The 14,776-nt window shown below is 46.3% G+C and overlaps 2 protein-coding genes across 15 annotated transcripts in view; one reads left to right on the top strand and one right to left on the bottom strand.

Annotated features, from left to right (window-relative positions):
* FBXW12 (F-box and WD repeat domain containing 12) overlaps nucleotides 1-14,776 on the bottom strand; it is a 71,751-nt gene that overhangs the window by 55,021 nt on the left and 1,954 nt on the right. For 13 of the 14 annotated variants that reach the window (XR_004312180.1, XM_032458590.1, XM_032458589.1 and 10 more), the window contains exons 1-2: nucleotides 3,774-3,907; nucleotides 1,979-2,094 (exon numbers count right to left, since the gene is read on the bottom strand). The gene's annotated coding sequence lies outside the window, so the exon portion shown is untranslated. Of the gene's footprint in view, nucleotides 1-1,978; nucleotides 2,095-3,773; nucleotides 3,908-14,776 lie in introns of those variants that run through there. The other variant, XM_032458584.1, reaches the window with a different exon arrangement.
* On the top strand, nucleotides 4,170-10,638 carry NME6 (NME/NM23 nucleoside diphosphate kinase 6). Its single transcript, XM_006195524.3, has 6 exons — nucleotides 4,170-4,319; nucleotides 6,743-6,839; nucleotides 8,512-8,614; nucleotides 9,164-9,203; nucleotides 9,603-9,763; nucleotides 10,039-10,638. The coding sequence occupies exons 2-6, from the start codon at nucleotides 6,750-6,752 to the stop codon at nucleotides 10,203-10,205; spliced, it is 561 nt and encodes a 186-aa protein (XP_006195586.1). The 5' UTR covers nucleotides 4,170-4,319; nucleotides 6,743-6,749; the 3' UTR covers nucleotides 10,206-10,638.

The raw sequence follows: 14,776 nt of genomic DNA on the forward strand, positions 1-14,776 counted from the left end.
CTAACAAGCCCGTTCTGCTCGACTACTATCATCCCAAACTCACTACATTCCAAACTGAATCATTTTCTTTTTGAAGCCAACCTCTTAACCAATTCCCAAAACACACAAGTTGAAACCAAAGAGCTGTTTTCAACTCTGTTAGAAAGTAAATGCGTTTTTGGCCTGATCCCCTGGATCCACAAGGAAGGGTTTCCCCCAAACACTGCTGGCCTCTTGCCACACCTTTTCTCCCCTGGCTGAAGCTTCAGGGACAGAGAGTCAGGCAACTGTAACACAGCTCCTTCTTCCTCCCTTATTTTGGGAACCATTGTCTGGATTCTGCTGCTCTGTGTTGAAACTTTTACAGTAGGCTCTGCCCTTTGGCAGGGGTGGAGGGATGAGTTTTATTCAAGGGAATATTAGGATCCAATGATTTGGCAGAGAACATTAAAAAAAAAAAAAAAAAAAAAAAGACCAGATAAGGAATGTGGGGATCACACATCACATGTTAAGTTCAGGCTATGATGGGACCAGTGTTTGAGTCATTTCAAATGCTTTTCAAGTTGGCCATGTTGAATCTAAGGTCAACACTGGCCTTGGCCTTTGCACAGACTCACAGCCTTCCCTTGTGGGGCATCTGTAGACCCTAAGCAGCAGAGGGGAGTCTCAGTGAGCAGGCCTTGTGGAGGCACAGATTTGACTGTAGACAAGTCTTTCCCTATACAGGACTTTTATATATCAGGGGAAAAAAAACCCCACTTATTTGGCCCTTTACTATATTTTTTTAGCTAGTTCAACAGGCCAGGGGCTTTAAATTGCAATTAAGTTCCACATATACTAAGGAACCCGTGTGTAAGCTCCAAACTTTAAATTGCTAGTCCCAGCCTAGCAGGCAGCATGGAACGGTTGTCCCAAATTCTACCCCTTATGTTGTTGTGAGCTAGACACAAGGCCAAAGCACAAAATGGGAAGAACGCATGCATTTTTTTCTACATGGATTAAAGGTCACTCCCCACCTGCTGGTATATTTTTGAAAAACTCTGGCCAGGGTTTTATAGTTCTGAGATTTACACTTCAGCTTCAATTGTAAAAGGGTGGTAAGTTTTATTTATAACAAAAAAGAAACAGTGCCCTTGTTACAAATAAAATATGCCATCTTCTTAGACTGAAGTAGAAAGAACATTCAATGAAATGACCACAGCCATGAAAGCTGAGAAGATAATGAGAAAGCCTGTGCCTGGAATACTATCTCGAGGGATCACACATGTTTAGGAAGTCCAGGACGAAAAGCAGATTAGGAGCCATCAGATTAGAAGCCATCAGATTAGGAGCAGGATGGGCAGGGTACAGCTCAGTAGTAGAGTGCCATGCCTAGCATGCACAAGGTCCTGGGTTCAATACCCAGTACCTCTGCTAAAAAAAATTAATTAATAAAACCTAATTATCTCTCTCTTCCCAAGGAAAGAAAAGAAAAGAAAAGATTAGGAGCAGTGCAAGAACAAAAACAAAGGAAGAGAGGGGTAAGGGTATACCTCAAGTGGTAGAACGCATGCTTAGCATGGACAAGGTCCTGGGTTCAATCCCCAGTACCTCCTCTAAAAATAAATAAACCTAATTACCTATCCCTTGCCAAAATAAAAATAAATAAATTAAAAACAAAGGAAGAGAGAGATTTTATTAAGAGAAAGCTGATATCCTGGAAAATAACTGAGACAAATCTCCAGGGCCTGGCCCTGGAGGCTCACTTTCTCCCCCACTTTCCACCAGCAGACGGCTGGCCCCACAGGTTTTCCTCCTGACAACAAAATGTTGGGAATTTGACACAGCATTGTAAAATGACTATAACTTAATTTAAAAATGTTTTAAAAAATTTAAAAAAGGTAGAAAACTAATTTCACTTGGCTAAAAAAAAATGTTGGAAACTCAACTCTTCTAGAAAGCTGTACAGGAACAGAAAAATGCCAAAAATGAAGTGTCTGGAAGAAATGATACTTCTCACCTGACACATCCAGAAGCTGAGTACAGTATCTTGAGGAACACATGGCAGAGGTCTTGATTCTCACTTGGTCCCTGGAAGAACAATCTTCAGAAGAACAGCAGCTTCAGGTGAAAAACCTGCAGAGAGTGATTCTCAACTGAAATGTGCGGGGTCAAGGAACACCTCCCCTCCTCCTCACACCCCTTCAGTAGGCAGGTGTCCTGGACCTGAGCAACTCCTGGAACACTGAGAAGGCAGTGGCCCCTGAGGACTGCTCACAGTGGGCTAGGGAAGCTGTGACATTAGAGCCCACCCTCAATGCAGCCCTGACATGCCAGAAACACAGAACCCAAAGGGGAGAAGATATTAAGTAATTCAAATATGCTGGATGAAAAAGAAAGGCACCTCAAAGAAGACCTGGTTGGGGCTGCCACTACTGCTGTCAATTAACACTCCAAGATGGCAGCATCGTCTTAAATACCACTGTCTAGACACAAGACTGGACACAGGTAGATGCCCCTCAGGATAGAACAAACTTCAAGTCATAATTAACCTCTTAATGGGTGATTCTCCCAACTGAGTTCACAAGCTGGAGACAATAACTGGTATAGAATTACTTGAGTCCCAGCAAAATCAAATCAAGACCTTTTCAGCCTATTCACCTTCCCTCAGACATCACTGACTGTCAGGGTCTTTTGACAGGTTTCTAGTGACAAAACTTTCCCTGGCATCTGCTAGGGGCTGGGGATTGGCCTGCTTTCTAAATTTTGAGGATGTAGGGCCAAGCTTTGAAAATTTTATATGTCCTGGTAACTATTTAGATTCTTTGTGTTGTTGCAATTGTTTAAAGTGCAGCTTAAAAGCAACCAGGCATTGAACCTGGATATCAGTTAGAAGGCAGGTGCATTAGGCTTTCACACTAAGATACATCATTCTCCAACAGCTTCATCAGCATTGATTAAACTGACATTCGGTCTCCACCTGCCTGCCATTTCTCTATTTCTGTTGGTTCCGAGTCTGAGTTTAGAAAAAGGGTGTTATTTATTGAGTCTCCCCCTAGATCACATCTGCCCTTACTTTCATTATATAGGCATATTGTTGAAGACAGTCAAAGCAACCATAAAATATAGAACCAAAGCCTTCCACAGTGTGCGTAAGACTGACAAAATGTGAACTAATGACCATGGCCTAAAAATCAGCAAAATCCCACAGCCCAAAGATATGTTAAAGAAGATAAAGGTAAGAAACAAAGTTGGACTTTGTGCATTTGGAAAATAAGACTGAAACCAGATGTCTGGTCAGTGGCACATGGTAAGTTTACTCTCACCCTCTAAAGGCAGAAATGGACATGTACCTTCACTAGCCAGACAGGTAAGAAATGGACCTTTCTAAACACACCTTGTGGAAACAAGCTGCCAGAACCACACACCCTCCTTCTAACATTCCAGGAGTGCAACACCTGTTTATGCAGGCACAAAGTCAGTTTAAAAATTTTTTTAAAATTTGTAACAGTTATAGTTTATTTTCACTCATCTCAGATTCAGTGATTCTCTCCAAGAAAAAAAATTTACCACTCTTACTCAACCTGAAACACTGTACCCTCTCCATACATCAGACGACACACCAGGAATCACCCCCAGTTCTCATCTGCTCACCCTGGACTGTTTTACTAGACTCCAAGGTAACCCCACCCCACATCCTACCCTAAATTCCTTAGCGACATGTTCAGGGGCCTTACTAGTTTCCCTCAGGCTTATGTACACCTGCTTTCCAGCCAAGAATCCTCCCTCACCAATCCCATACGGCTGCCTCTAACCTCGTGACCCAACGCACAAGATTTCTGCCCGCCGCGTCCTTCCGACAAATACTGGGCACCAACCATGTGCCAGGCACTACCCTAGACAAATAACAGAAAGGTCGAGTTGGGCAAGGTCCATTCCGGTGGCTGCGCTGGCGGGCACGCCCATTGCCAGGCTGCCACCCTGAAAAGTCCATCCTGTCCTCTCTGCGGCACCTCCCCGCGCAGGGCCGCCAGACCGGCCCTCCCTCCCGCCTGAGGGCGCCCGAGCTGGGCTCGGAGGGGCATCTCCCGCCCGAGCCGGCTTCATCTCCTCTGGTCTGGGGCAAGTGGTGGAGAGAGACAACCGACGGAGAGAGACAAGTGACACCGGCAAGCCGGCCCTCCTGCTACACGGCCTCCAGGACTGGTTGCAAACACCCTAATCCCGCGCTGACTGGCCCGTGACCTCACGGCAAGGACCCCGCGGCGGGCTGCCCGGCCGAACGCCTGAAAGACCCTGCTTGGGCCTCAAGGCTAGCTATCGCAGTGCCTGTCGGCCGGGCCCTGCGGCGGGAGGCCCAGGTGACTAGAACCCGAACTCCAGCTGGCCTGGGGCTCCGATTAGCCCAGAATCTGGGTGGTCTTAGGCCGCGGTACAAGGGGCCGGGGTCGTGGGGCTGCAGGCCTAGATCTATGGAGGGGCAGCAAGGCGACGGGTGGTGGCAAGAGCTGAGGCTGTGAACAGCGGGGACTAGGGAGCGGGGCCTCAGGTGTTGGCGGCCGGAAGCCGAGTTGAGGGGTTGCAGGTCCCAGACGCGCTTGGGAGGATGAGGGGGCGTGGCTGGTGTCCTCCAGGAAGCAGAGGAATGGGCACCTCTGTTGTTGGGGCACACGCCTAGGCAACTTACAATATTGTAAAATTGTTAAATGGAGTGACTTCTAAGTTGAGTAAGTTTCTCGACGTGTCAACATTTGTTATAAACCAGGAGCCAAGACAGGCATAAGTTAGCTGCCAGGAAGAAAGGAACCAGGTTCTCCCCTGGAGAGCTCCTAGCAGCCTGGCCTTGGGATAGCTGGATCAGATTCATTCAACAAATACTGTTGAAAGCCATCTATGTGCTAGGCACTCTGCACGAATACAGAGATTACGATGGTGTGTAAAAGAGTTACCCGCTTTCATGGAGCTGACCTTCTAGTGGGAAAGAGATAGCTGAAGAAAACGTGTAAGGAGCCATGAGAACTTAAAACAGGGGAAGTGAGCTAAGATCTAGTGGGTGAGAAGGAGGTAACCAGAGGAAGTACATTTAGGACTGTGAAAACTTCTCATGCAAAGGCTGTCAGGTCAGAAAATCTTGGAGCTGTAAGGCCCACGAAGCTGGAGCAAAAGCAAGTTAAGCAGTGTGGAGTTCCAGAGGAGGCTAGAGAGGTACACAAGGATCAGATCATGCAAAGCCCAGTAGGACATGATAAGGATTTGAGGTTTTATCATAAGAGCAGGGTACATTTTAAAGGGTTGAGGAGGGAAATGATGTGATTAGATTTGCATTTTTAATTCACTGTGGCTGCTATGTGGAGAACAGACTAGAGGGTGGCAAGAGTAGAAACTAGAAGACCATTGAAGAGGCTGTTGAAGTCCAGGGAGTGGGGTGGCAGTTGAGAGGGAGAGAATTGTATGGATTTGAGATACATTGACTAGGTAAAATTGCCAGAACTTAAGTGATAGTGTGGATATGGAGGATGAGGAGGGGGAGGTGTCAAAGATCTCTCTCCCCAGATATGTGGCAGATTCTGCTTGCTTTTAGGTTACTCACCACCTGGGATATTAGGGACAGTGGGTTGGCTGATCTTGTACTGGTTAGACTGGGCTTAGCTTTGTGGTTTGAGTGCAGCATCAAGCTGAATGCTGTCGAAAAGACATGAGTAGGAAAGACCTTGGCATAGTTTCTCTGGGCCAGACCCTAGCACCACCTTTAGTGTGGTAGCTACTTTAATTGTCAGGCTACTCTTGGGCTCAGAGAAATGAGACAGTTGCCCAGACTCTGTCCCTGTGTGTGTTATGGAAGCCTTCTCTGTATTTGTTGGCCAATTTAGGGGTTCCACCAGACAGTCTTTTTGAGACCTACTCCTTAGTCCTGCAGAGATGATCAATTTCTTACATGTAAATAAAATTTCAAAGTTGGAAGAGATCTCAAGTTCTCTTAGTCCAGTTTATAAAATTCTTTTGTTTTTTTACATCATTTCCACGATTATTTAAGCTCTTACATCATGATTAGACACTAGAAATACAGAGATAAATAGAGTAAGACTATATAGGTTCACTTCATTAATAAAATTGATTAAGCACCTTTGCACCAGACAGTCTGAGCTGCTTCACATACAAAATGGTTACAACTTGTCCTTGACCTTGGAGTTACATGTCTGCCAGCCTTGCCATTGAGGACAGTTGAATGTATTAAAGGGTTTGATTTGGGCAGGGAAATCCTAGCCTGTTTGTAAGATTAGATAAGAGATGGTAGGTATCCAGGAGACTTTTTTGGAGGTATTCTGGCAACATCCCAATTCTGGTCCATCCCATCTTCCAGTTTCAGAATTGATGGGGAGCACTGTGGGATAGAGGGCCTTAGAAATGGAAACAGTTATTGGATCCTTTGTAGCCAGGCTGTTTAGGAATGTAAATTGTAAATCCTCTGTAAAACACAAAAGAAAGTTAGGAAGGGGAGGGAATATTGACAGAGACAAGTTGTGTTTAAACTCGAACTTCTTCTGAATGGGTAACTCCTTCCTAGGTTTAGAGTTGCATAAATCAGATTATGTGCTCTACTGGGCAACTTGAATGGCCCCTCCACCACTCTCTTCCCTCAATCCCATAAGCAATAAAATACAAAGTAACTTTCAAGTGCCAGTGTCAGGAGCGCTGGCTAGCTTTGCAAGGCAGCATGGCTCCAGAGTAGGAAGGGTGGGGAATGCAGCACTGATGGGTCCCTAATCTGGCTCTCTGATGGCAGGAGGGAGATGACCTCAATCTTGCGGAGTCCTCAGGCTCTCCAGCTCACTCTGGCCCTGATCAAGCCTGATGCAGTTGCTCACCCACTGATTCTGGAGGTAAGAACAAGAACTAAGCCTCTACAGTATGCCCTGGGCATTGCTTCTGTTTGAGGTGCCATGGGGCCATTTGTGAAGACTGACAACATAGTCCTGGGTTGTGTCACAGTCCTGTGACCGAAAAAGACTAAAAATCTGTTGGAGAATTGGGGCAGATATAAAATAGAAGAAAGGATCCAATACAATAAGAACCAAACCTCAAGACAATGTATGTACATTAGTTCTCTATTGGTGCATAACAAATTACCACAAGCTTAGAAGCTTAAAACAACACTCATTATCTCACAATTCTAGAATTTAGAGGTCCAGTAGACTTGGCTGGGTTCTCTCCTTAGGGTCTCACAAGGCCAAAGTCTATGGATCAGCTGATTAGGCCCTTATCTAAAAGGTTTGAGGAAGAATCCACTTCTAAACTCATTCTGGTTGGCAGAAGTTGGTTTCTGTGGTTATAGAACTGAGGTCCCCATGTCCTTGCTGGCCTTCTAGTGGGGATTACTCTCAGTTTTTAAGAGACCACTCACATTCCTTATCACCCAGCTCACTCCATCTTCAAGATAACAACAGTGCCATCTCATGCTTTTAATCACTGACTTCTCCTTTAGCCCCCAGCTAGATAAAACTCTGCTTTTATACAGCTCATGTGATTACTTAGGCCCATCTGGATAATCTCCCTTTTGATTAAAGCATTTTCCTTTTTGTTTGTTTGTTTATTTTTGTTTTTGGAGGTGAGAGATAATTAGTGGGTTTTTTTTTTTTTTCAATGGAGGCGCTGGGGATTGAACCCAGGACCTCATGTATGCTAAGCAGGCACTCTACCACTGAGCTATACCCTCCCCCCTTGATTAAAGCAAAGTCAACTGATAGTAGTAACCTTAACTACACATCCCTTTTGCCATGTAATGTAACAATAAAATATTGCATCCCATTCAGAGTCCTGGAGATTAGGGTGTGGAATCTTGGTGGGGCTGGGGGAGGGTCCTTTTAGGATTCGTCCTAAGTACTAGCTGAGCAGCATGGTTAAGTAAGCTTACTGTGGTGCAGGGGGAGAAGGGAGCAGTCAGGAACAGTGGTCTGTGAGTGCTGGGACTTGACCAGGCCTCAGCGGAAGGGTGGACTTTGGTTACTACATAGGAGTAGGTGTTCCACAGAAGGGAGATGCTGTGTGTTGGGTCTCAGGGCCACAGGCAGGCTGGGTTGATGGGACCAGAGAACCGGAAGTGGTGGAGGGCAAGGAAAAGTGCAGCCTTGAGCATTGGCCTTAAGTGGTTGTGCATCATTCCATTAAAAAGAGGAACCACTCAAAAGCTTCTGACCAGAGTATGAAATATAAATTATGGTGTTTTTAATCTATCAAGTGTGATGGTTTGGGGAGAGTGGGAGAAACTCAAGGCAAGACCACTATCAAGAGATTTTATGACAGTCTGAATGATGGATTCTGTCAGAACGGAGTGGCAGAGACAGCACTTCCTGCCCCTCCACCCGAGGCTCATGCTCTAGCTCTGGGACTGAAGGTCTTCACATCACTCCACCTTCTTTTTCTTCTGACCCACCAGTGGGACCCTCATGTCTTGGGCTCTGAAGGTCCTCATGGTCCTTTTGATCAGCCTGAGTCTTCCATCCACTCAAATGGTCCCTCTGACTGACTTTTCTCTTTGCGGTGGTGTTTATCCAGGCTGTTCATCAGCAGATTCTGAGCAACAAGTTCCTTATTGTACGAATGAGAGAACTTCTGTGGAGAAAAGAAGATTGTCAGAAGTTTTACCAAGAGCATGAAGGTATGACCAACAGTCCTCTGAAGGGGAGGCTTCTCTATCCTAAGGGAGACTTTACCTGGACACACAATGTCAGGCTCTCTGACTGACCAACCATAAAGCTGCAGCCAGTCTTCTGAAGTCTTGATTTATATACAAACCTTTCATGATTATCAATATTTTTAAAATGTTTTCTAGAAGGGTTCTGCCTCATGGTCCCAAAAAGAAACTTAAGTTTTATGTCCTGCTAGTACCACTAGTTAACAGTTTACTCTATCAGACATTGTTTGAAGGCCCATGATTTCATTTAGTTCCCCAGCAACCCCATGAGGTAGAGATCCTTATGTCCCCAGCACACATATTAGGAAACTGAGTTGGGGAAGTTAATGACTTACCCGAAATCACACAGGTTGTTAAATTGTGGAGAGCCTGGATTCAGACCCAGGTATGTCAGACTCCCAAGGTCCTTGTTCTTTTCTCTAAAACAATTTTTATTATTCCAAGTAGGAAGGCAGAAGTATAAAAAGCTCTCTTGGACACCAGTGTCTTGATGAAGGTACTCTCTCTCTGCAGGGCGCTTTTTCTATCAGCGGCTGGTGGAGTTCATGGCCAGGTACTTATCACTTTTGTTCCAACGTCTTCATCCACTGAGACTTATCTCCCCTGCCCCTAAACAGATTTGTTAATTTCATCTGCCGCTCTTTAAAGTTGTAACCAGTGTCATGTATCTGAAGAAATATGGGCTTGGGCCAAAACTGACCAGGTGGCCACCTGTCCTGTGGTGGTTACTTGTCCAGGGCCTGTAGAAGAGTATTGTTGAATGCTGCCTAGCAACTCTGCTGACCTCCATGGCCTTTCTTGTTCATCACCTTCTATTTGAAGCAGCATTGGCACTTGGCTAGAAAAGCAGGATACTCAGGATGTCCAGTGTGCCTTTATTCCTGCTCTGCTCACAGCGTGCCCTCCTAGGCCCAATAGCCAGATTCCTGACATGTGCTCCATTTGTTCACAGTGGGCCAATCCGAGCCTACATCCTCGCCCACAAGGATGCCATCCAGCTCTGGAGGACGGTGATGGGACCCACCAGAGTGTTTCGAGCACGCCACGTGGCCCCAGATTCAATTCGTGGGAGTTTTGGCCTCACTGATACCCGTAACACAACCCATGGCTCTGGTGTGTTTGCCTCCTGTGTCCACAGCACTAACGAGGGAAGTTGGTCTGTGGTTGGTGGGCAGGCCGTATGGCAGGGCTGAGAGCCAGGTTCCCCAGTGAGCTTTCTTCCCAGTTGTGTTTCTGGACCTTTGTGGCCATCTCAGCAGATGGGACCCCAGGACTATGGCAGGCAGGAGAAGTCAGGGTTCAGGTTTCTGAACCTGATTATGACTGCCTCTTGCCTCCATCCTGCACTCCCTATGAGAACCCCTTCTCTTTTTCACCTCTCCTTACAGACTCTGTGGTTTCAGCCAGTAGAGAGATTGCAGCCTTCTTCCCGGACTTCAGTGAACAGCGCTGGTATGAGGAAGAGGAGCCCCAGTTGCGCTGTGGCCCAGTGCACTACAGCCCAGAGGGAGGCATCCACTGTGCAGCTGGAAAAGGAGGCCCAGGGCCAGCCTGAGGCAGGCCCATCGGTCCGTGAAGACTGGTGGCACTGCCCAGCCTGTTCTCCTAGACCTCTGCTCCAGAGCATTCTCCTAGGACCAGGGAGACCTGGGGCATGGTGCCATCTCTGCGAGGCACAACTACCTGTGTAAGGGCCTAACTCCTCACTGCCACCTCTTCTAGAATCTAACTCTATCTACCTCTTGTCTGGAATGTTCATGAGTGGTTCAGAGGAATGATGGCTCCTCTTTTCTAAGAACTGTTCATCCTTTTTCCAGGAATAACTTGCCCAATTGACTTGCCTGAAAAGTGAAGTGACACTGTATTAACAACATTTGGCCTATTTTCCTTAATAAAAGTCAGTGTTCTACTGAATCCTCAAGGTTGGGAGCACTACTCTAGGTGCTGTCTCTCCTTAACTGGAGTAATTAAACCTATCCTGAAGCCAAGTTTCTAGTCTGTGCTAAATGAAGAGAAAGTCGTGTAGAAACCTCCCCAGGATTCACACACATAGTGTGCAGCTTATGTAGTGCATAAAAGTATCCAGTGCCGGAGCTGAATGTGGGCTCAAATCCATGCTGTGCACAGGGCTGCATCCTGAAAGAAGGGGCACCTTTTGTTTGGACAAAGGTACGTCTGCCCAGGAGAGGCATGTTATGACTCTTTTTTTTCCTGATTTGCTCAAAACCACTAAAGGTAGCCACATCTCTGTTGTAACTGAGGATGACCTGTTATCACTTCCAATCACCTCAAAATTTTGTGGCTTAAAACAATAATCATTTATTCTTATGTGTCTGTAGATTGCCTGGGTGGTTCTGCTGGGCTCACTTGGATTCATTCATGTGGCTGCATTCAGCAGTTGGGATCCAACGTGGTCTTCCATCCCGAGCTGCTTCACAGCATGGTTGTTTCAGGGTTCCGAGAGGGCAAGCCCCCATTCACAAGCTTATCAAGCTTCTGCTTGTGTCATGTTTGCTAATATCCCATGGGCAAAAGCAGGTCACATGGCCAAGCCCAGAGTCCATGTGGGAAGTAACTGCACAGAGCATGATACTGGGGGGTGTGAATCATTGGGTGCCATTACCATTATAGTCTACAAACTGAAAGTTGTGAGGAGCCTTGAATTTATCTAGAACTTATGAAAACAAGTATTTGCACAAGCCAACAAAGGAGATGAAGAAACAGACAGAGAAGGAAGGAAAAAACCAGACATATGTGGATCAGGAAAGTAAAAGAGAAGACAGTGTTTCTGGAGAATGAAGCCATTCTGAATGCTGTTGGGAAGTCCAGAACAATGAAGCCTTTAACGTACCCTTGGCCGTGCTGTAAATGTGGCAGCATGGAGATCACTGTGACCTTGGCAAGAACAGTAGCTCTGGAGTGGTAGGGAGGTTACCCTATATGGAAGATAGTGGCTGAAGCATTTATACTGTCCTACTACCTTTGGGTTTAGAGTGGGATATCTAACAGTCTTAGAGAATCTTCATGCATCTGAATCTATAAATGTATCTTCAGATGCTCCCATCTTCTCCTGTCTTCCTGTTACAACACAGGGAGAGTCCTGCTTCCTGTCAAGCCAGTTGCTCTGAATCCTGTCTCCCTGCTCTTGGTTACCTGTCTCTACTGCACTTTTACCTTGCTCCACTAAGTCTTTCCCCTTTGAATTCAAATATGTTTTGGTGTCTACCATTTTTCAAAATCTCTTTGACCTCACTTTCCCCTTTGGCTACCTCTGTTTCTTTGTCTCTGCACAGCAAAGCGCATGGCAGTTGTCTGCACTGACAGACTCATCCCCATTTTCTCAGCAGCCCACTCCCCACTCCAGAGGAGACTGCTTCCTTCATGCCTTTGTCGCTGCTGCCCAGCACAGTGCCAGACGTGTGTATCAGTGCTTTGTAAATATAATGGACTATCCATGCCCTGGTCTTCGACATTACTTAGAATTCCTCTGGCTCTAAATTCATGAAATCCTACTTTTAAATCGTAGTCTTCTACATTCCCCTCTCATGTCTTCCAAACCTAGACCAGTCACTCGTCCACTCTTCTGGGTAACTTTTCCCTATATTCTTCCCTCTCTTCAAACCTCCAATACCTCTTCCTCCTTCCTCACTCTCCAGCTGTTAACCCTGCTTCCTCTTTCAGGAAGATAACAGAAACCCCAGAACAGTCCTCACGCTCCCAAGACCACACTGAGGACCTACCTGCAGCTGTGCTCACCTACTTCCCCCCTGTTAAGGAGGAACAATGGACAGACCTTCCAAGCCCCTATGTAAAGCCACACCCATTCTGTGCAGGAGATCCTATCTTCTCCCCCTTACTCAAGGCACTGCCTCAGCAATTACTTTCTACTTTTCCTGCATCATCAGGAGAGGGAGCTTACAAACATGCTGTGGTTTCTCATATAAGAAATAAAAGCAAACCTTTCTCAACAGCACACGTCCTTCATGCCACTGTCCCATTTCTCTGCTCACCTTTACAGTGAAACTCTCAAATTAGCCTAGAATATTAGTGACCAGTGACTTTCAGTCTAGATAAAATGGTGTAGACCCATTTCTCTGCTCCCCACTGAGTACAACTATATACCTGGAAATAATGCAAGAGACAATCAGAAAAAACTCTGAAAGAGTCTCTGAAGGTAAACTGGTTTGAGACTCCAGGACTAGAGGAACACTCAGCAGCAGGGAACCCTAGGTATCCCCACACAACAGAACAAGGTGATCCAGACTAGACAGTTCCCCAACCCTAACCCAGTAACAGAGGGCAGACCATCTGGCCTATTCCTCCCTGCAGCTGAACGGACTAGACAAAGTCCAGCTGAAAACACCAGGCAAACTGACAAGGGAGACTGATCAGGAGCCCCCGCTCTCAGTAAGCAGCCAGGGGAAGCACTCTCCTCCCCTCCACTTCTCCTGTCTAATCCTCAAAACTGTGTACCTCTTAATGTTTCTAGCTCCATGTCCCCCTCAGTCCCTACCTACGTGGCCACTGTAGAGAAGACATCCTTATTGACTGAGAGAAACGACTAGAGACTTAAGTGCAGGGAATGGATGTGTCTGGCAAGACAGTGCAGAGTGGAAAGGGAAGAGGGAGAGCACTGGGACCGAGACAGTCCAGTATGTACTGGTGACTACACAAGTCGTAAAACAGTTGAGAGAGTGTCAGTCATGTATAAACCTCTGTGGTCCAAAGTTTTCTCCCAAATGGAGATAACAGTCTTCCTAATGAGCATCAAGAGCTACAGCCTTCTTATCTGGGGTCCTGGGAGAGAAGATGGCTCCTCTTGTCCCTCTTGGAGCATTCTGCATAAGCAGGTGGGCTGGGGGTTGGTCATCTAGTTAGTGGTTGAAGATTTGTAACTCACAGGTCTGGGAACTGTGGGCAGGGTAAGAATTTCACAGAATCTTTTTCCTCCTTCAGCTTTGCCTGTCACTACAGATGTAATGTTATGAAAGACTGGGTGGTAACTGGGTTACTGACAGGCCACAGGTGAGTGGCTTTTTAGTTTCTCCTGAAAAAGCATCTCTTCCCACATATTAAACATACTTTTCCTACATAGCCTCAATCATCTGGGGCATTTACGTCTTATCCATGGCTCTGACCCTACCCTCTACTGTTCCCCATCCTCAGATGCTCCCCAAACAATTCCAGTGCAAGGAGTTCTCATCTTGGATTTTCAGATAATCCTTTACATGAAAAATTGCAAGAAAATGGAGAACCTGGATTTGAGGAAATGGGGACAATGAATATAGTGTTTTCTTGTTTGTGACTTAAGGAAGAATATAGTAGGTTTAAGGGAAATTCAGAGGGACGTTCTGAAGGACTGGTGGAATATAAATTCACTTACAGGCTCTAGAGAGGGACAGGGTAAGGATACAGGAGAGTAAGAAAACAACTGAGGTCATGAGCTCCCAGAGAATGTAAATTTAAAAGGGAAGCCTCCCAATACAAGTGATCAGGTGAGGGATCTTCCTCTGGTTTAGCAGTTCTACGAGTCACAGACTTACGCTCCCCTCAGCTCTTGTGCCTATGCTCCAGTTCCCCTAAAAGCAGAGCAGGAAATAAGGGCTTATGAGCAGGTAGTTTATTTTGGGAATTGATCTCAGAAAACAAGAGTGGGGCAGTGGGAGAGTAAAACAGGACAGAGGAAGCCAACCCAAAAATAGGGTACTGAGGTGGTCAGCACCGTGAACAACTAGCTGCAATCTAGCTGGAGGGCCTCTCCCTCCCAAAGTAAGGCCTAGAAATAGGTTTTACTGAGGTCAGGGTATGAAGGGCCGTCTCAAGATGTGGAAAGTAAGGGCAATAACGGCAAGGGAGAGGAGGGAATGATGCTGGAAACAGCTGCAGAAAACCAGGACCCCGGGATGGAGTAGAGAGAGCACTCCCACAAAGCACCATGGGAAAGTGGCTCTAAACACAGACCTCTTGAGATGTTAAAACTGTGCAAAAGTGGAGTAGGGTAATGGGGGTGCCTCCACTGCTCAGGGAGGAGGAGGGGAGGGAACCAGTGACAGCAACTTGAGCTGACGTTAAAAGGTCCTATCCTCATCTCCATGGAAACTGGGTGGGGAGAACCTTCCAGGTGCT

This window comes from Camelus ferus, chromosome 17 (assembly GCF_009834535.1).
Source record: "Camelus ferus isolate YT-003-E chromosome 17, BCGSAC_Cfer_1.0, whole genome shotgun sequence".
Taxonomy (NCBI): Eukaryota; Metazoa; Chordata; class Mammalia; order Artiodactyla; family Camelidae; genus Camelus; species Camelus ferus.